General features: G+C 41.8%; 1 protein-coding gene across 2 annotated transcripts in view; it reads right to left on the bottom strand.

Annotated features, from left to right (window-relative positions):
* The window catches only part of LOC147692459 (mitogen-activated protein kinase kinase kinase kinase 5-like), a 742,536-nt gene that overhangs the window by 156,918 nt on the left and 563,626 nt on the right, over positions 1–21,992 (bottom strand). For both annotated transcript variants that reach the window (XM_086938659.1, XM_086938658.1), the window contains exons 20-22: positions 20,943–20,984; positions 12,030–12,114; positions 6,650–6,726 (exon numbers count right to left, since the gene is read on the bottom strand). In XM_086938659.1, the coding sequence (XP_086794785.1) occupies positions 6,650–6,726; positions 12,030–12,114; positions 20,943–20,984 (204 nt within the window). The remainder of the gene's footprint in view (positions 1–6,649; positions 6,727–12,029; positions 12,115–20,942; positions 20,985–21,992) is intronic.

The raw sequence follows: 21,992 nt of genomic DNA, 5'->3' as shown, positions 1-21,992 counted from the left end.
TCATATAATAATCTATCCAACTGTTTTAGAGATTTCTGTCTCTTAATCACACCCTTAACGTCTATCAATATTCTCTACCATGTATGGATGTTTTCGAGTTTAAAAAGAAAATCTAAAACATCCTGGTAATAATAAAGCTTCTGATCTAAAAACAAGTGACACCAAACTTGTTTTCTAATATCTTTATCAAAAGTACAAAACAGGATAAAGTGAAATGATGATTGACTAGATCTCCCACAGGTGCATTTGGGTAATTTTTCTATCCATACTTTCAGTTTAGGGAAAGCTATCATATAGGGTAAGAGACCCATCAGCATTCTTGTTAAAAAAACTATACTACTAGTTGTTTTTTGGCGATCAGTTAGCCCTGTATTCCCATTTATATGGGGCCCAAATAGTATCTATTTACAGTTTGCTTGCTCTTCTCTCTATGGGCTCTTGCGACCTCTCTATTACCATTTTGATATATTACAAAACACTGCTTGGGGTCATCATACTGATATTAACACCAAGTTCTAACAAGACCTTGTTTATATATGCTAACCAAAGGATTGTTTTCCCAGTGGTCTAATTTCAAACAATCTTCTATTATGGTGCTTGTGAATTTAGTACCTCCTTTACTCCAGAAGCTATACCAACAGGTTACGGAATTTAGCTGCACTGTATCTTCTACATACAGAACGTCTAGTCCTCTGTGGGTCGTGACCTTCCCTATTCCACAAATCATAATAAACAGTTTTGTGATATTTAGTCTTAGGTCTCTCGCCTCCATGAAGATGATGTATTTTTCAGTCAGGTTTTGCAGTCCATTCACAGTCCTGGACAGCAAAACCGCGTCATCTGCATAGAGGAGGATGGGGTTGGACAAGTTCCTACTCCGGGAGTATTTGCTTTTAGACCTTGAATGGCACTGTCTACCCCATTTATATATATTGAGAAGAGAAATGGAGCAAGTACTATTCAGCATTAATCACTCTCAAGTCCCCGAGGATTAACCATTTTGTACTGTTTGTCTTTCTTCTTTGTAATAACTGGAATTTTATCAATTTTTTGTAAATGATTGTTCCAACCGGAAACTTTCCAACTTTAACTTTCTTCAACATCTTGCCCTTCCCTTTTTTCACTGTAATGCTGAAGATATTATTAGGAAAGACATATCTTGTTCAGAATAACATTCTGTTGTTTTTCTCTGTAAAGGGCAGTGCATATCCTCTATAACTAACAGTAAGCCTTTAAACAACATTCAATTGGACTTCTCAACTGTATTGATTCCATTGCAATGGAGGGAACTGTCTCAAAACCAAAGATCACACAGACTACTGGGAAAAAGGTTATGACATTATCAACATATAGGCCACCCCAACAATTAAATCACTCAAACACAAAATGCAGGCCCTTAGACAAAGAAGAAAGGTGTGCCAGGTCTTCAGGGCATGGGATGAAAGTGGTCTAAAATGCAAAAAGGGAAGACAGTACTGGTTTCCACTCATATTGCCAACATTACATCATATTATCAAGGCACCATGCTTTATCACCGTTGATGATTGGATGACAGCTAACCTCTTTGAACTCAACACAAACAAAAAACAGATAATCAGATGTGTAAACTGACGACCTGCACAAGAGATCCCCTTCTGATCTGCAGAGCTGTTGATCTAATTTTGGAACACCATATAGATTCTTTAGTATCAACCCCCCATGAATAAACTCAAAATCATTAGGCAGACATTCCTTTGCCTAGGTATTCTCAAAAGTGTTCAGTCTGAGATCACGTTTTCTCTTGCTTACATTAGGCCAACTGCTATAATTAAGAGCACCAAAATTCCTTTCTAAACATACTGTAATGGGTTCAAAATTCAGCTGCCATTCTGCTCCTACATCCTTAGCTATGGGATCCTATTCGCCTAGCCCTTCTGGCTCCCAGTTTCATGTGGGATCGCTTTTTTAGGCACTGGGCATAAATCTCCCAGCCAAGATGTCTTCAACTACATTTCAGAAACACCAACTTAGAAGCAGCGTCCATTTCAATACACTATTTCGAATTAAAGTTCGATTTTCAACAAATCCTGACTAGAAAGTCAGTTCTTCTCTATACAAGCCAGCAAACTGGAGAACTCTCTTCCCCTCCACATAAGAAATTACAGAATCGTCTTGCCTTCTGGAACGCCATAAAACATGCTTCAAGCCCCTGAGTAGCAATATCCTTGTAAGAGAACTCCAATCAACTCTGTAAAACTGCAACCTTATGCACAACATCCCACTTAAAGCAAACATAGCCAAGGAATAGCCAAAGATGACCAAGTCACCCTGACGCTTTTCACCATAAACCTTTGACTAGAAAGATTGTATTGTAATATATTGTATAGTATTTTAATTTTATTTATATAGTGCTTACTAGCCCATCTGAAGCACTGAAGCGCTTTTTGGCGAGTAGAGCGCTACTCCGGAACTCAAAATGGATTAGTGGTGGATTAGTGTAGAGAAATATAGTTGTAAATTCGAGCACTGGACATGTGAGTCTGTTAATTGGATGTATTAAGATAGAGCAGGGATGGAGGAAGGCGAAGTCTAGAAAGTGTTATTTTGGGAGATCATAGTAGTAAAAAGAGGTTTGAGATAAGCCAAAGAAGGAATAGAGGAGGGAAGAGTCTAGAAAGGGTTATTAGATAAAATCCTAGTTGCAAAAATTAGGTTTGGGGTGAGTCAAAGGAGGGATAGAGGGAAGCATCTAGAAACTGTTATTTGGGAGATCATAGTAATAAAAGGAGGTGAAAAATAAGTCAAAGGAGGGATAGAGGACGGAGGAGTCTAGAAAGAGTTATTGGGAGATCATAGTAGTACAATGATGTTTGGGAGGAGTCAGAAGGGAGGAAAAGGATTTATTGAGAGGTATAGGATGAGACAGAGCAGTTCACTGGACAAAGTTGGAGGTCTTTTTTTCTTTTTTCTATTGTAGGAGTAATGTAATAAATATGTTGATACAAACCTACATAGAAAGGTATACATGCATATGTAAAAGAATAAAGACATATAAAGTTGTATCATATAAAGTCATATATGTGCATATATATATATAAATATTTAGAAACTATCAGCCAGATTCATCAACGGAAATTCGGCTCGCAGAGGGCCAGATTCTGAGAATCTGGCCCTTTGCGAGCGCAATTTTTGCATTTGGGATTCATCATCCCAAATGCAAAAATCGCTATTATAGAATTCGTAAATTTGCGAGGAATTGCATTTAAGGAATCGCTATTTGAGATTCCTTAAATGCAATTCATGAAACATTTAAAAATTGCGAATTCGCTATTTTGGGCCGCTATTTACCGCGAAGTCAAACCTCGTGGTAAATAGCTGAAACCTAAAAAAATACACTTAAGTGCATTTTTCTAAGTTGTATGTTACACACACACATGTCCTTGGGACATGTGTGTGCGTAACACCAGCATCCAATATCATTTCAGGGGTGCAACAGGGTGTCCTTTGGACACCCCTGCATCCTTGAAATCGCAAACTCTACATGCGATTCACTAATAGCGATTCGCACATTGATATGTCTTCCCATTCATTCCTATGGGAATGAATGGGGAGTTATTCCTTATTTGCGATTAGCAATTAGCTAATCACAAATAAGGAAGCTGTAGAAATCGCAATAAATATTGCGATTTCTACATGAATCCCGTTTTGCGAGTCTGTAATAGCGATTCCTTAATAATCGCTATTACAGACTCGCAAAACATGCCGATGATGAATCTATGTGTAAGACTTTCAACTGCTGCTATATATAAAGCTTTTTTTAGTGTATTTGTATTCATTGTTTTTAAAAAATTGCAATGCATTTTTTAAGTTGTGTTCATTTATTTTTTATTTCCCCCATATTTCAATAGTGAAGCACTTATAGATACAGTTGTTATGATCATATTTACACATCGTGATATATAAAATAAAATGGTCAGTTGATACCAATGGATGTAATGCTCGTTTTATTAACTCTTCCACTGGGAGAGAACGTGGCCTAACGGATAGGGCGACTGACCTCGGAGCTGGAGAACCGGGTTTGAGTCTTTGCAAGGACGCTCAACATTCTGTGATTCTGGGCAAATCACATAATCTACCCCTGCCTAACAAAAAAAAGTGAATGTGTTCGTTTGTAACCTAACTGGTGTTCATTTAAAGTGCTTTGATACATCCGGGTCTAGTTTGCTCTATATAAAACTTCATAAAGAAAAAGGCAAGCAGGCTAGATCCTCTGTAGATTCAGTTACATCACTCTGGAGTGGTCACTCCCAATAGCTTGGAGAAACTATGCCAGCAATGGTTAGACCATTCAACACTGTCAGTGGTTAAATACCTCTTATCCCTCCTTTCAGATAATACAGATTAGAAGGATTTTCTGTTGAGTCCAAGATCTCCTCGATTTAAATGCTTTATGGATGCCAGTTACAATGAAATTTGGAAAATTCTCAACAAGAAGCTGCTGAACGTTTGAGACAAATTGAACAGGAAAATCTGAAAGTAGACTGGGCTGTTGTCGATAATGGGAGGACCAGATTGTCAAATGGTATTTATTCATTGAATAATATTGTTTCATGTGCATTGGATATCATACAAAATGACGTCTTTGCATGAACATGGCCACAATCAGTTCTGATTGATTTTACAATTGAGTTGGCCTTTGCAGCTTTTAAAATCGAGTAGAGTGACATGGAATAATTTTTATGCAACTGATTTGTTTGAAATTAGGAGAGGGGTGCACATTTTTTAAACTAAGCTTGATTTCTCCCTTTTCAGTACAGATGCTTACACAAGAACAAAAAGGCTTTTGTTAGTCTACAGGAGTGTGGAACATCGTTAGACCACTCCTCAGTCTGCCGAGAAATAACACTTCATGGAGTGTGTAATGCATCCATGGCTAATTTAGGGCCCGATGTAGGTAAATCCCATTTACCGATTTTGAAATACCGAATTTTACCGATTCGGTATTTCAAAATCGGTAAATGGGATGTAGGTCCCAACATCTGGATTCTTTTCCGAATCCTTAAAATTCGGTATTTACCGATTCGGTAAATACCGAATCGGTATTTGCTATTGAATCCTATGGGCCTTTGAAGCCCATAGGATTCAATTCAAATACCGAATCGGTATTCAACGATTCTGTAAATACCGATTTTGTCAAGGGTGCAGGGGGTGTCACTTTGACACCCTCTAGCACCCCCAAAACGGGCATGTGTGCAATGTGGCACACAGACATGCCCTAAGGGCACGTCTGTCTGTCACATGGCACATGTGTACATGCACAGATGTGCATGTACACAGGAATCGGTATTTTACCATGGATTTGTATTCCATGGTAAAATACCGATTCTGTAAGCCATTTGCCAATGTAAAATTGGCTACCCACATAGCATATTCGGTAATTTTACCGAATCGGTAAATATTACCGAATCGGTAATAATTATACCGATTCGTTAAATATTACCGAATCGGTAAATTTACCGATTCGGTAATATTAACGATTCGGTAAAATTACCGAATATGTGCACCTACATCTCCCTAGCCCTTTACCGATCGGAAACGGCCGAAAATCGGTATTTTCGGCCGTTTCCGATCGGTAAAGGGCTACCTACATCTGGCCCTTAGTGTGTTATTTGAAGGGCGTTCCTGTACAATTGATCAAGATTAGATTTTTGGTGCTTTCTGATGGGAGTTATTTAATTTTAAATGATCATAGATGTTGCCTTATGTAGTTACTGTTTCCAAGGTTGTGACTTGCTGTATGCGTATTTTATATCCTCCCACACATTCTACAGGGGAAGTTACTATGTTGTCCAAGGTCCCTGTGTCTTCAGTACACTTTTACCGATTACGCAGACTAAAAGCCTTACTTTTTCAAAGAGATGTGGCTTTAACAACTGGCCAAGAAGCTTTTGATCTCCAAGTACCACGTTCCTCTTCAGAAGAGCAATCGCTTTTACAAACTCAGGGGCATATTATCAAAACATATAGCGATATTTATAGCTAAATAGGGTAAGCGGCATTTTTTTATCACTGCGCATCACCGGATGTTATCGCTGAGATAACGTGCTATTAGCAACGTTTATCTCAAAAGCGATAACATTTCCGGCGATATCGGCGAAATCCATGAATATCGCTGAGAAATCAGCGATATTCACGCATTATCGCTAACAGGGTCTTAGCCATTATATCCACCTCCCATTGGATATAATGGCTTAGAACTGGTCTGAGCAAGCGTTAGTTTTTGATGATATTCGCGCTTAGCGCGAATATTCCCATCGCTACGCCTGTGTTGGTAATAGGCGATAGCTATGTTAGCGACTGCTTTCAGTCGCTAACAGGTTGGGTACGCCCACTTTGCATGTCATTAGCGATAAATATTGCTGACATGCAAAGCGGGCCCCAAATCGCACGCTATCGTCTACAAGCTGTCGCTAACTGCTGTCAATATTCTGACTTTGATATTCCCAGTACACACACTTGAAGGCATTTACTACTATTCTAGACATGAATATTTAAAGACTGAACTGCAGTGACTTCTTGATACCAGATTACCAATTAAGAACAATGTTTTGTTGATCCAGGAATGGAGAGCAGTTTTTGAGTGTGGTTGCCCAACTTGTCTATGCCTTACCATCTCTAACGTAGCTTGTTGCTCACTCCGATTCAAAGTAAAGATTCCTTCTTCTGACCCCAGGATTAGGTGGGTTTCTGCAGGAAAACAAACCATGTAAATTTGTAAATATTAGTGAAGCTTTTGTAATGTTATAGTGCTTTAGCTCATTGAACTTACTTGCGGTAAGCTATTCGTCGATGTGATTCTATATTTGTGATGAAGCAGCTTACTTTTCTGAATTAAAAATATCTGGCCAAATGAAGCCCAGTATGCTTTGAATCCCTAGTCATGTGGTCTCCTAATTGATATTTATTTATTTATTTAAATATTTGTATAATGCAGCTGGCATAGAAAAGGTTTGCATAGAACAAAACAATCAAACAGACTCAACTAGGAAACTAGGAGGCAATGAAGGCATAGACCCATGTATTATGAATAGCCTATCAGTTCAAACTTATTAACCCCTTAAGCGCTGCCGTCGGCCAATGGCCGACGGCAACGCTACCTTCCCAGTGCTGCCGTCGGCCATTGGCCGACGGCATTCCACCCGCGATCGGAAACGCCCGCACCGCGGCGGAATTACCGCCGCGGTTAACGGGTTAAGCTAATGTTGGTAGTTGTTATCTTATCCATATTTAGACAGTTTAGTCTTGTTGTGTGGTGGTTGTGTACAGTGGTTCATTTGTAAAAAAATAAGTGCTGTGGCTCTCATTAGGAGGCATCTTGCACCAGCCCATTTCTCCTGTTAGCGCCGCCTAAAATGGAAGCAACTACTACCCATGAAACTGGGGAGAGGATGTGGCGTAATGGCCAGAGCTACTGACTTCAGAGCTGAGGAACCAGGTTCAAGTCTCGGTTTAGGATGTGATTCTGGTGAATTCACTTAATCTCCCTGTGCCTACTATATATAAATGTGCCCTTAACTGGTACTCACAAAAAGCACTGGTGTTGATGATTAGGTGCCAGTGCTGAGCACCGGAAACCGCCATCACAAATTAAGCACTGGTTGTGTCAAAAGCATTTGAAAACAGCTGTTGAATTAAAAAAACAATGGTGCAGATTTAGCACAACTTTGCACTGCCACAGAGCGAAATAATATGACTCAAAGCGATCCAAAGTCTTGGTATGGTATTGTCTTTTCTGTGCATAAAATAGTCCTTCTGTAACGAAAATAGCGCTTTGTGTTACTGTGCTCTAATTCCATCAAGGGGTCATTCCATTGGTGGTGCTTGGGTGATTCAACACTACCACCCACGGTTTCTGACTCTAAGCCAGATCTACAAAGCTAGCTGGCTTTGCATAAAAAAATTAAGTCTCCTTGAGGCAGGTGCAAAGTTGGGAAATGTTTTAATTTCTCCTAACATTAGAGATTTGTTATCAGTCGGATATCTGGGGGTGTGCAACTTTGGTAAACAGTTAGGAACTAGCCGCTGTGGTGTAATGGTACCACAACTGCATTTAACTTTGATTTTCTGTTGCAACTTGCTGTGTGATGTCGCATATTCGCCTAGGTGAGATGAGTGAAGAAGGGAAGTCCTGTTAGAGTTACCTTATTGGTGAGCCCAATACCTCATTTAAGCCGTCTTTTGGAATTTTATGATTGCAAACATCTTGAGACATATAACCAAAAAGATCACTTTAATCAACTGGATTTTGTTCCTAATTTTCCGACATCAGAAATATCCCTAATTTGTTAACATGCATTTTCCCTTTTTTTGCTCCATGAGCCCCTCCCTCCATTCTGCTGAGTTGGTTATCTTACAAATCCCAAACTTTGCTCTGCTGTGCCTTTTGCTCTTGAATAAATGATAAAACAGAAGGCAGGAGGACTCTGTCTGCTAATATATTTAACTAATGATTTCCATTACTTTTTGTCATGGGGCCATTTACTCCAAAAACATTCAGGACAGATGTATTCTAACTTCCAAATAATTGAATGACTTCAAAACGTTTAAACAAGGAATTTCAAGGATTCCCCTCTCCATGGACATAACGAGAAAGGACTTAAAAAAAGGAGGTTCTGATGCTACTGGACACCATTAGAATATCCTCAGAGATCACTATTCCGACCGTTATGCATAACCAGATGATTTAACTACTTTTACTATTCAACCCTATTTAACCTTTGTACCAGGTGTCTTTGATAGATTTGTATTGACTAGATTCAGGCTGGGGGTTTTTCAGACTTGTTACCATACCTAAAATGAATGACTGGGCACAAGATCTTGTTATGTGCACTTGTGATAATCATTCAGCCCAGTCCACGATACATGTTGTACTTTTTTGTAATTTTTATCTTGATGCAAGGAAAGTTTATTTATTAACCATTCTGAAATCACTGGGGCTCCGGCAATGCCGACCAGCTTTCCTCGTATTACAACTCTTCTGAGAATCGACTCGTTTGCGAACGGGAAACTGACTTCATACATATGCCCCTAAATGAACCTCTGGCTAATCCCCTACTGAGAATATCTCTGATTTCGGGAGGAAATGCTATACCCGAATTATAATCCGTCATTTCAGTTTTCGGCACCATGCTATCCCTATGGCGGAGAACACCCCAGTGATAGAATCTGCCAAACTATAAATGTTTCCAAACACAGGTTGTACTACAGGGGTTTTACATTTTCAAAGCCAATGATCACCAATTGTTAGGCTTTACAAAACGCGATGTACTAATGGGACATTGTAATTAGCAAAAGTATCTAAAATGACAATCTGCAAATATTTTGGAAGCAGCAGGCAAAGTGGGACCCGATATGGTATTCACCGCCTGCAGTTCCATAGCACTGAATAGTTGCTGACTGCCAAGGACAGTCGGTAGCCATTCATAAGGTGGCCAATGCCGGGACAACTACAGGCATTGTGAGAAGTATGTAGTAGACCCATGGACCCATCTTTCATCCTTGATGTCAAGAACCCTGCCAAAGGGTCAAGACTGATTTGCATATGGCTGGGTCCGAACTGGGGTGGTGTAGTGAGCAAAAGAACAATGGACCTCATTTCTGAAAAGTGACGCATCGCTGCGTGAAAAAGCGATGCGTCACTTTCCACTGTGCCCTCCTTGCGACACCAATGATGCGTCATATTTAAAGTATGACGCATCATGGCGCAAGGAGTTACAGATACGTCAGTATTTCTGACATATCTGTGTGGCGCAAAAGTGACGCATTGCTGGAGTGTGTCACAAAAGTGACGCAACTCCAGCAATGTGTCCTTTCACATTGGGCAAGCCCCATGTGAAAGGGCCTGCACCAGTCATACGCCTGCTGTGAGGCAGGGGCAAGAATTTGACGCAACGGTGTCCTAAAAGTGATGCAGTGAAATCTCATAGATTTCACTGCGACACTTCTACAACCCTTCCTTGCGTCAATACGCCCCCCTTGCATACATTATACCTGGCGCAGGTGTAATGTGGTGCAGGGGTTTACAAAGTGACGTATCTACCTAGATGCGTCCCTTTGTAAATATGGCGCAACAAGGCGCATTTTGTACGCCACTGGTGCGTCACAAAAAGTGACGCACCAGCAGCGTAACAGTGACGCACAGCCTCATAAATGAGGCCCAATGGATTTAACCTAGATCTGTTGACTAGGGGTATATATTTGATTCATTCAGCAGTCCGTCCATCATTTGTTGCCGAAGATGGCATACTGCAGCACATTTGAATGCCCAGATTTACTAAGGCTTTGCTTCGGTGCTAGCATGATGTATTGTGACACAAAGTGATTCAAAGAAGTGCATTCCATTAACTTTACAACAGAAGGTGTCCTGCGCTGGAAAGGTGAACATTACACAACCCAAAAATGCTTTGAGCAGCTTTATATCAAGGGAGCTTTACTGGGGTCAGGGCAAACACTCATAGGGTTAGATGCCAAGCCACTTCTTCTAAGACAGGCAAACCTTGCTTTGTGTTAAAATCTAAAGCTTACTTGAAGCAGGAGTAAACAAGGGGAAATATGTTCACTTTTGCAAAAAACAGACACATTACATATTTGCTTTGGTGCACAGCATACATTCAATGGGAGTGAAACTACAGGAGAGATATGCCTCCAGCACAAATCCTATACAAGGCAACTCACCTCTGCACAGTGGTGCAAGTCTGAGCACCGCGCTAGCCAGCATTTTCAAGTGCTAGAGTAGGGGATGACACCAGCAGCAGGCTAATCTTTGTAGCTATGCTCTGTGTTTTCCCCATGTTCAACATTGCACAGCACACATGGCTGCTGTGTTGCATGAACATATAGTAAAACCTGGGCCCAAAATTGAATACAGATCCTTGTAGGCATTCATTAGACATTCAAATAAATTAAAGAAAATGATCCAGGCTCATACATTTTATTGATATGGCAGGAGTACTGCACTCATTGCAAAAAGCTCCTTGGTGCTGTGCTGGATTAGGCCATCTGTGCCCAAAAGACATGGGGGCATATTATCAACAAATAGCGATATTTATTGCTATGTAGGCTTAGCGGCAATTTTTTTATTGCCGCGCATCACTGGATTTTATCGTTGAGATAACGTGCTATTAGCAACGTTTATCTCAAAAGCGATTACATTCCTGGCGATAGCGTCAACATCCGTGAATATCGCTGAGAATACAGCGATATTCACGCATTATCGCTAACAGGGTCTTAGCCATTATATACACCTCCCATTGGATATAATGACTAAGAACTGGTCTGTGCAGGAGTTAGTTTTTGGAGATATTCGCGCTTAGCATGAATATTTCCAACGCTACGCCTGTGTTGGTAATAGACGATAGGGAGGTTAGCGACTGCTTTCAGTCGCTAACAGGTTGGGAACGCCCACTTTGCATGTTATTAGTGATAAATATCGCTGACATGCAAAGCGGGCCCCACTATCGCCTACAAGCTGTCGCTAACTCCTGTTAGCGACAGCTTGCTAATAGGGCGATAGAATTATCGCCGCTTAGCGGCCGAAAACAGCCGCTAAATAGGCGATAATTTCCAATCGCCACCCTTGATAATATGCCCCATGGTCTGGTGGCTGCACAGACGCCGTGCAAACACAGTGCTGTGTTGTGCCCCAGCCAGGCAGCAACATTGTCTCAAAAACTCTTGAAAATGTGTTGTGCCAAACACACAAACAGTCCTCAATTTATCTGATTATGGATATAAGGATATGGGAAGAAGATATGTAAAAATCGAAAAAAACATTGTTTGAATTAATCTTTATAGGAATTACTATTTTAGATGCAGAATGGCAAGGGCCATAACACCAGAATTGGAAAAGTGTCTTCCCAGAGGAGACTGAAAGAACGCATCCCCTGTTGACACGTTCATTACATTCTTTTTTAAATCGATTGAAGGTTATTAAGGAAAGACAAAGGAAAAAAGCAACACAAAAGAGGAATAAAGTAGAACAAATGAATTACCTTTGGTGCTGGGATGAGTCCATGAAGTACAGGAAGTAAGTTTTAATGGACAACCAATAAATATCTTCTTAAAAAGTGTACTGACCTGTGTGATTGAGAAAAGATCGTCAGGTCAGATGCTGTAAAAACACACATTGCCAAATGCAAGAAGTCTGTGGAAAACTTTATCTGAGGGATGTATGGGAGCCTGCCCCAATAATGACACCTGTTTGATCCATGTAAAGTTTCAAACAATATTTTCACTTCTGCAAGCCCCATTAAATAACACCTGGAAGCCAGGAGCCCCCGAGCCATTCCAACGTTTGGCACATAAAAATAATACACACAAAACATGCAAACATGTTACACGCTAATTAAATTCAAGAACACGTTCCTCTGCAATAGCATATTTAAATAGGTGTTTGATTACACACTGGCATAAGACTAAGCCTGGGCGGAGTTCGTGGAGTTACACGCAACTCCGTGAAGTGGCAAAAAGACTCCGTCGTGCTCTGCAGAGCTCCGCAAGCGGTGGAGTTACTTAGAAAAATGCCGTTTGCAGTGATTGCACAGTGCAGATGCTTGTCCCCACTGTGCAATCATCGTGAACTGCACCTTGCACATCTCAAGCGGTCCCTTCTTTCCCTTTTCTGCTGCTCAAGTAGATTTTTACTCAAGCGGCGGGTTTCTCACCGCGAACAAGCATTTTCTCATTGCGAGCGGTCGTGAGCATACGCGACCACTCGCAATGAGAAACCTGAGCACCCTGCATTGACAAATCCCACCGGGATGTTTATTTTCCACTCTCGTGGTCGCCAACTTGATGATGACCATTACGAACGAGGAAAAATCTTGCAGGGAGGTTGATTTTCCTTGCTCGCGGTCGCCAACTTGATGCTGACGATCGCGAACGAGGAAAAAAAGTCTGCCACGCTACGCGAAGAGGAGTTTTTTGGAACGCCGCAAGCTCCGGGTAACGCGGAGTGTGGGAAACTCTGCAAACTCCGCGAGCGGAGCGTAGTTCACCACCCAGGGTTATATAAGACCCAGCTCACATTCAAAAAAATCAACAGCTAATCATTTGAAATCAGAGGTATCAGCAGAAGTTGTGGGATGGCAGTAGCAAATGGATTGACTTTGGCCTCAGATAGTCACAGTAATTATAATTTTTTTTTTCACTAGTCCTCATTTATCCAAGTTATGCTTTGATTTCCAAGAGAGAGTGTATAAACCGAACCTTTAGGCAGATGTTATTCATCCCTGGTCCACCAGGGAGAGAAAGATTTTATCTCCGGGTCAACACTTTGGGCCCCATTAGTATGGTGCGCAGACTTTGTCTGCCCGTCATACCCTCGGGAGCCGTAACTGCCCGCTGAGGTTGTGGGGGTCCCGCACTCCCGATTTGCATGCGCCCGCCACACTGGCGGGTGCATTGGCCATCTGCAACATTGCGGCGTGCCCGCCACAATGCCACAGAGGCAGGTTGTGAGTTTCAATGCACAGTGTGACAGGCAACGCGCAGTGCCTGTCACGTTGTTCATTGAAAGGCAGGGGGATACCATAGGTACCCCCATGTGCACCCCCACCCCCCGGAGTCCCTGGGGGTCCGCAACGGGCTCACCAAGCAGACCCTGCATGCCTTTCAATGGCAGCAATGCCGCCATGGAAAGGCATGTTCAAGGCCTCATTGTAATATGGCTGGCGGTGTCTGTCAGACACCGCCACCATATTGAACCCTTTTCCGCCCGGTCGACATGTCGACCAGGCGGAAAAGCGGCAGACGGTCTTTCCGTTTGCAGCGGACCCCCCAGGCATTGCGATATGGCGGGGGGTCTTTTCTGCGGGGATGGTGGGCGGATTGTCCCCACCCAGCTGGTGGTGACTACCGCCGGCCCGGCGGGCGCAATCCACCCGCAATCCTAATGGGGCCCTTAGCCTCTTGGTTTAGGTTAACACCAAATCTTAGAGTTTTTCTTTGGATCAGTGCTTTTTATAATGGTCCAACCACCAAAGCAGCCTCCTTAGCATATCGATAATCATTGGACCATAAAAAAAGAAAAGAAAAAAACTGAAGACCACACTGGCGGGTGCATTGGCCATCTGCAACATTGCGGCGTGCCCGCCACAATGCCACAGAGGCAGGTTGTGAGTTTCAATGCACAATGTGACAGGCAACACGCAGTGCCTGTCACGTTGTTCATTGAAAGGCAGGGGGATACCATAGGTACCCCCATGTGCACCCCCACCCCCCGGAGTCCCTGGGGGCCCGCAACGGGCTCCCCAAGCAGACTCTGCATGCCTTTCAATGGCAGCAATGCCGCCACGGAAAGGCATGTTCAAGGCCTCATTGTAATATGGCTGGCGGTGTCTGTCAGACACCGCCACCATATTGAACCCTTTTCCGCCCGGTCGACATGTCGACCAGGCGGAAAAGCGGCAGACGGTCTTTCCGTTTGCAGCGGACCCCCCAGGCATTGCGATATGGCGGGGGGGTCTTTTCTGCGGGGATGGTGGGCGGATTGCCCCCACCCAGCTGGTGGTGACTACCGCCGGCCCGGCGGGCGCAATCCACCCGCAATCCTAATGGGGCCCTTAGCCTCTTGGTTTAGGTTAACACCAAATCTTAGAGTTTTTCTTTGGATCAGTGCTTTTTATAGTGGTCCAACCACCAAAGCAGCCTCCTTAGCATATCGATAATCATTGGACCATAAAAAAAGAAAAGAAAAAAACTGAAGACCAGGTATAGAGAAAAAGATGTTGATTATTAAGAAATAGGTAAGATAGCCAAAGATCCCAAGAAGACATTAGGAGAACCCACAGTGTAATATTGAGTGTATAGTGCTTACTAGTGTCTATTTGAAGTAAAGTTTTTCTCAATCCATTCATCCCAGATTTCCCAGTATTTTGTTTTCTTGACCAAATTGAACAGTGATTGCATAAAAGATAGATGTACATGCTGCCTAACAGGAAGTACCTGAGGAAGTACTTCAGTTCTGCTGAAGAGTACAAGTATACCGCTTTCCAATGCAATATGATATGGGGTCTGTAAATGCCTGCACGTGTATGCAGTAAATGGGAGAACATGCAGTCTAGAAGGGCCTTTTCAGCGGTCCCCTCTTTATATGTGCATTGATCACTGAGCAGTTACAGCACTGGATCTCTAAGGGGCATAATTACAACAGAAGTGAATGAATGAATAAATGATATAACTTATAAAGCGCACGAATACCCGGAGGCGTCTTGGTGCCAAACAGAGCAAAAAGGAGCAGACGCAAACTAAGTAATATCAGTAAAGATCATTGAATAAATAATCAGGTTTTGAGGCTCTTCCTAAAAACTGAGAGTGAAGGTGCTGTTTTTAGTTCAAGTGGCAGACAGTTCCAATGAAGAGCCGTAATTCTGAAAAAAACTTCTTCCTCCTCAGGTGGCGCCTCTGACGGAAGCAACCCCCAAGAGACTGGCTGAGCATGAATGGAATGTTCCGCCTGGAATATACTGCGTAAAATGTTTCTTGAGGTTGGCTGGGGCTTTTACATGTAGTGTTTTATTATGCTAAACAAAGAGCCTTGAAGGTAATGTGATGACAGACTGAGAGCCAATGCAATTGTCTAATGGAGGCCCTGACTGACTGAAATGTAGGAATTCCTAGGAGAAAGCATGCAGCCGCATTTTGATGGTCTGCAAGTTCTTATGTGGCCCTTTTGGCAGGCAGATGTAAAGACTGTGGGCCCGATTCACAGAACTAACATAAGACAAAATCCTAAATTTACTACTTTTGGTATTCACAGAAGTTAGGATTTTGTCTTAAGTTTGTCTTAAGGCAAACTTAAGACAGACTTAAGACAGACTTAAGTTGGGATTTTGTCTTAAGTTTGTCTTAAGTCTGTCTTAAGTCTGTCTTAAGCTTGTCTTAAGTCTGTCTTAAGTCTGTCTTAAGTTTGTTTTAAGACAAATTTAAGACAAAATCCTAACTTCTGTGAATACCAAAAGTAGTAAGTTTAGGATTTTTTCCTAAATTAGTTCTGTGAATCGGCCCTAGTTACAATAATCCAGATGCAATAGAACCAAGGCAATAACCACCACCTTCAAAAGATCAGCCGGAAGACATTTTTTTTTATTTTTTACAATTCTAAGCAAGTTGAAGGAGGAGGGAGTGATCACGTTGACTTGTTCTCTATAGTTTAGCTCCCTGTCCAACAAAAATCCCAGGTTTTGTACTTTGGATGCAGGCATAGGTGCAGTATCCAAGTCAGAGGGCCACCAGCTAGAAGACCAAAAGGCCGGATTATTGCCGAATTGAATAACCTCTGTTTTTCTACTAATTTGTCTGGATAAGGAATTCTTGCTATGGTTCAGTAAATGTTGGGGTCTAGATTGTTGAGAGTGGGTTTCTTTATAAGAGGAAGCACTGACGCTGCTTTCCAGGTGGTGGGGAAAATGCCAGTGTTAAACATGGTGGTAAAGGTAACGGAAAGATGACGTGCTATGCCTTCTGGGACCAGGGGACCAATCCTAGAGGGGCATGGGTCTTCGTGGATCCTGCTTTGATCTTTGGAATATGTTCAGCGATATCTACCACTGAGGAAACAATAAAGTGTCCAAAGCTAACTGGCTTAGGGCTTGGATTTGCGGATCTATTTAACAAGCAATTGCTAGTAAAATTGTTCAAAATATTCAAAACTTTTTCCTGGATTGTATTGGCTAGGGAGTTGCAGAAATCTTGATTGTTGATTGCTGTGTCAGATCCCACAGGGGTAGTCAGTTGTTTTATAGTCTGAAAAAGAGTTTTAGAACAATTGTTGGCTGAATTTATTTTTGGTGTGTAATATTTAGTTTTAGCAACCTGGATTGATTTTTTGTAACTACCTAGACAGGATTAATACTTATCTCTCTCCTCTCTGTTATACTCAGACCGCCATTTGCACTCTTATCTATGGCATTCCTGTTTGATTATTCTAGGAGAGTCATCAAACCAGGGCTGAGAGATCTTTCCATTATTCCTTTTCAAACCCTAACAAGAGCAACATCGTTAAGGTTGGAACTAATCGCATTATGATAGTCCTATGCCATCTGATCAGGACTAGTCTCCATGATGATACGTGATTGAGAAAGTCAAGCAGCAAGGTTGGAGATTCAGGTTTTATGCCATGCGAAATTCATCTGATGGGATTTCCGAGCCCTGGGGATAGAGATATTATGTATTTTTAAATTTCACATTACGGCATAATGATGTGTCCAGAATGATGGCAGAGTATGAATAAAATTAATGTTGGAGTTATTAGTAAAAATCCCATCCAGTAGATGGTCAGCGATATGAGTGGGCCCCTTCACTATCCTGCCAGAGTGTCTAAAAGATGTTCTGTTACAGTGTTGGAGCGATTTTTCAAAAGAAAGTTAAAGTCCCCCAAGATCGTAAAATCAGTTTTCAGTAGAAGTGTTTCCAATACTTGGCTGATGTTTTCTACAAACAATGCTTTTGTCCCAGGCAGGTGATAATAAACAGTCCATTGAGTGATTGGGTCTTTGAGACTTCAATATAAAAAATTACTGCTTCTATGCCTTTGATAATAACTGGTGAAGTGATGGAGTATGACTTTAGCCTTCTTGGCTTTCCGCTGCATTCCGCCACTTCTGAAACGCAGGGCTGTACCATGTTTTCAACTATACGATGCAGCTCTGTGTTTCCCCCTGTGCTGGCGCTAAATTCAGCTGCCTAGCCCAATGTAGACAACTTTGCACCATAGTGCAAGGATGTCTGCGTTGCAGGGGAAGATTTTTTGTGTGCAGGAATGTGTCCCTTCCTGAATATAAACAATCTTTAAATGGCGTTTTGTAACTTCTATATGTGCTGCTTCATGCAGCACACATAGAAGTTGCAAAACATAATTATTTTAATGATTGTTTATGTGCATCTTCCGGCACATAATGGCGTTTATAGGTTTCCATGTGTGCTTTACAACTATAGCATCGTGTGGCAGAACACTAATTTAAAGACAGCATATTTTCCATTGGCATGGAAACTACAATTCTGAAGACATTTAGTTTTACTGTTAAACTATACAAATGAAAATGTATGGAAAGTGGTTTCAGTGACTAAATATATCATTTGTGCATCAATAAGTAAAGTGCCTTGTTTTGTTTTGATCCTATGAAAATATTTGTTTCCATTACACTTCAGAATGTCAAAAGAACGTGCTTCATTTGTGCTCTCCTAACTGATGATATATTTTTGTGTGAACAAAAATTAACACCCTACAGAATTTTCTTTCAAACTCAGCAAGCTTGTCACATAGTTCACGTTACAAAATCTTCTCACGTTGACATCAAACAAAGAACAGTACACACAAATCTCCATGTTAAAAGACTAAGCAGCAATTGTCAGAATACAGAGCCTAACATTTATCCTTTGTGATAAGATACGAACAAAACTTAAGTGCATCTTCATTGCTCATCCACCTTCTGAACTCCACCATGGTTATTTTGGAGATGCTGCAGCACCCCCCGCACCCATTCTTCAAGTGCCTATGAATGTGTGTGTAGTATGTCTCTGAGCGAGGGAGTGAGTGAGTGAGTGAGTGAGCGGGTATATTGCTGGGTGCTGGAGTCCGGCTGTCCTAGATAGTGATCTTCCTTATGCAAATCGGGCATCCGCCTTTTGGACATCTCAGCATGCAGGTACAAATCTCCGGTCCTCCTCCCTGAAGCTTGTTGTGCCTCAGGGTGGCAGAGGCACTTTGAAGAGGCCAGTGGTCTGATTCACACTGGGCCTCTGCACTCATGAAGGAGGCCCCGCAGTCGTGGGGACGTCTGCTCACTCGGAGTGAAATCTCCACAATGAGAATTCTCTTTTTGGAGATTCCACCACAAGTGTGGAGACTCCGCTAAGAGTGCAGAGGCCCTTTTTGAATGAGGCCCTATGTTTCTTCTTCAAGGAAATAGCATATGTAAAAGAAAATTCATTCAGATCCAAGAACATTTATGAACTTACCTGAATACCACAGAAGTTTCTACACTTTGGTTAACATTGGCCATAGGTTTCATTGTTAACTGGGCCCAGAAGGTGCTAGGCTTCTAGTTTGCATCCCAATTCTTAGTGTACAATATCTTACGTACCTGTAAATGAAGACTTTTCTTTTCTAAAATAAATTACTGATTGAGAATTCAAATTAATAATTGTTATTTAATGTGCACATTTTGTATCCTTTTAAGAGTTACTGTACTTAAGTCATTTTTTACCTAGTAGGAGCCATCACTTCAGAGAGTTGGTTTCTGAGAAGCACACCATTAAAAGGTGTACTATGTAAGGATACTGAACTGATACCAGGGAAATGGGTAATACTATTGGCCCACTTAACAGCAGATTTGAACTATGAGTGCCAAATTCTCCAATATAGTGATTTCTGCTTTGCATGCTGCCTAACAGCTTACTAGGAGAGAACTTAACATATATGTATTCATTTAGTATGATCTTGAGGGGTTCTGCTGTATGTGTTAAAGGTTTTCTTGAATGTTTCTTCTGTTGTTGCCTGGCGCTCTATTATCCATGGTGTCACAGAAGTGTAATGAGCATGTGCACCACATTTTGTGCCCCTGGGCACTATAGAATTACAGAAGAGGTTGCAGGCACTTGTGCGACCCCTTCTGTAATACTGATAGGGTTGATGTGCATATAACACTAGTCCTAGCCTGATAGAATGTGCAAATGAGGGAATCACTTTGCCTCTGTACTTGTGCCATATAATGGACATGGCAAGGATTTCCCTTGGGAGGTGCACTGAAAGGACACCACAAAAAATGTGGCAAACTGTCAGTGTCCCTTCTGAGGGCAGCCCTCTAAAGATGTTAAAGGGGGTGCAATGAACCTCTCAGATATCCCCCTGCAGTTGGGCACAGTCACTCGCTGCACCCGCCTGCAGGTATATCTCTGACACCTTTTCAAAGTGCAGGTCACTTTCTGCCTGCACAGAGAAAGAAACACACAGCGACTTCTAAGCCGCTGCTCTCTTTTTAACTGAATGTGCTGCTCCCAGGGCTGTGTAGGGTTTGCTGCTGCCCTGGGTTTGGCACATTCGTTGTAGTAGGGTGCACTGTTTCTGTTTAAATCTGGTGAACCTGCTTAAAGGTTTGCCATGAAGCAAACAAGGACAACACTTGCTATAAATAAAGCTGCAACAGCCATGTTTCATCCCTGTATTTTTATCTAACAGGGGGAAGCTTACCATGCCTTTATTCTCCCACCTTCTTCCCTCTCACCCTACCCTACATAGAACCCTCTGCGTACATTTACCACCTGAACAGGCCAAGAAAAGTTATCTCTGACCCAGCAGCTTCTCAGTCTGCTTATCAGACTCTAAATGGGCCCCACAGTTTACAGGTCTCTTACTGCCCAGCACTAAATGCTCTAAAAAGCTAGGTGCTCTCCCTTATATGTCCAACTATTTATTCAGACCAAACACAGCATTGATCATGGTGGGACATGGGCTCACTCAAAACCGATCTGATCAGCCCAAACAAAATTACATAGGTCAAACATGGACAAGTGTCAACCCTATTTCTTGAGCATTCTCCCAGCAAAGAACATTTGTATATGTAACAAAACAGGTAATTTATCACTATTCATCACAACCACCACTAAAGTTATGAAATATGAAGCAGGAACATATACAGAAATGTAGAATGGATGATGAGCTCTCTTCAAGTAGTGCAACAAAGGAAGACATAAGGAGGTTATTTACTGTGATAATTCATGGGTGCTATCCTGGTGCAAAGTAGACCAAAGTATTAAGCTAATTTGCTAATCATTATATTACCCTTGTGGTGCCAAGCAGAATTGTGTAGTACAAACTCTTAGTACCTCTAGGCAGCAGCCCTTGCAACACAGACCTTACTCCTTGTCTGATTTTTGAGAAGCCCAATATATGGTGCAGCACTTACTCGTCTTTTGACTGTGGCCGGATGTTCGTGGCCCGCAGAAACCTAGAAAACGGTAGAGAAAGGTTGACAGTATTATGAAGTGAGAAAAGGGTATTGTAACAACATGGTGTCTGTGGGCATCACTCACTAGCTCAAAAGGTGACAGGAATAATTCCTGTGGTGGGATACACATTGTGACTCTCCATCCCACGGTAAGATCCTCTGACGTAACACAATGTGCAGCTGAAGTAAAACACAACTATGTAGCATTCACGAAAGTTCTATTTCTCGCCAATCTAAGGGGCTACAGACCTTTTGTCAAGTTCCACAAATGCTCAGTTGGTAAACCACCATTTTAGAAGGGGCTATGAAGGCGGTGGGAGGGGGTCATACAAGAACTGTTTAATTGAAACATAGAACACCACTGATCTCCCAGACCATCAGTTCTTCTGGGGAGGGGAGAGAGGGATACCAGGGTTAGCTTTAAGTATTTTTATTCATATCTGCATTAGACCCCATTGAGATCAATATCAAAAGTGTTCCCGGGATAACGGCTGAGCCCATCCTGGGTGTGTGAGGGTAAAAAAAAACATGGGAGGGTTGTTGGTTTAGAAAAGAAATTCAGTCATAGTGTGACCAGGTATGTGAGGTTATAGGATACCTTTGTGTGCTGAATAATGGAATAATAGCGCATTCAGCATTTTAAATCACATTTCACAAATGTAGTCTCTGAAAAAGAGAAAGTCCTGTTGTGTAGTTGTTGCAATAATCTAAAATGTTTAACACCTGCCGCAGACGCATCATTCCTTTGCAGCATAAAATACATTCATTACCCATCCGAATAATTGCATTATGTGCTCAGTGTGCCTAAATGGAACAAAGCATATCTTTTTTAACCATTGAAAGAGGAATGTTCCAGAATAATTATTAATCAATAGAACAAGCGCCAGAAGAAATAAAGAGGCACATGCATCAAAGAATTTTGCGCAAACGGTGCAATTCGCAAAAATGGTCCAATTGCGATCGCAAAATTATCTTTTGAGATGCATCAAAGGTCAAGGCCCTCGCAAT

This window comes from Lissotriton vulgaris, chromosome 9 (genome assembly GCF_964263255.1).
Source record: "Lissotriton vulgaris chromosome 9, aLisVul1.2, whole genome shotgun sequence".
Classification (NCBI taxonomy): domain Eukaryota; kingdom Metazoa; phylum Chordata; class Amphibia; order Caudata; family Salamandridae; genus Lissotriton; species Lissotriton vulgaris.
The sequence above is the reverse complement of the archived record's forward strand: the minus strand, read 5'-3'. Positions and strand labels throughout refer to the sequence as shown.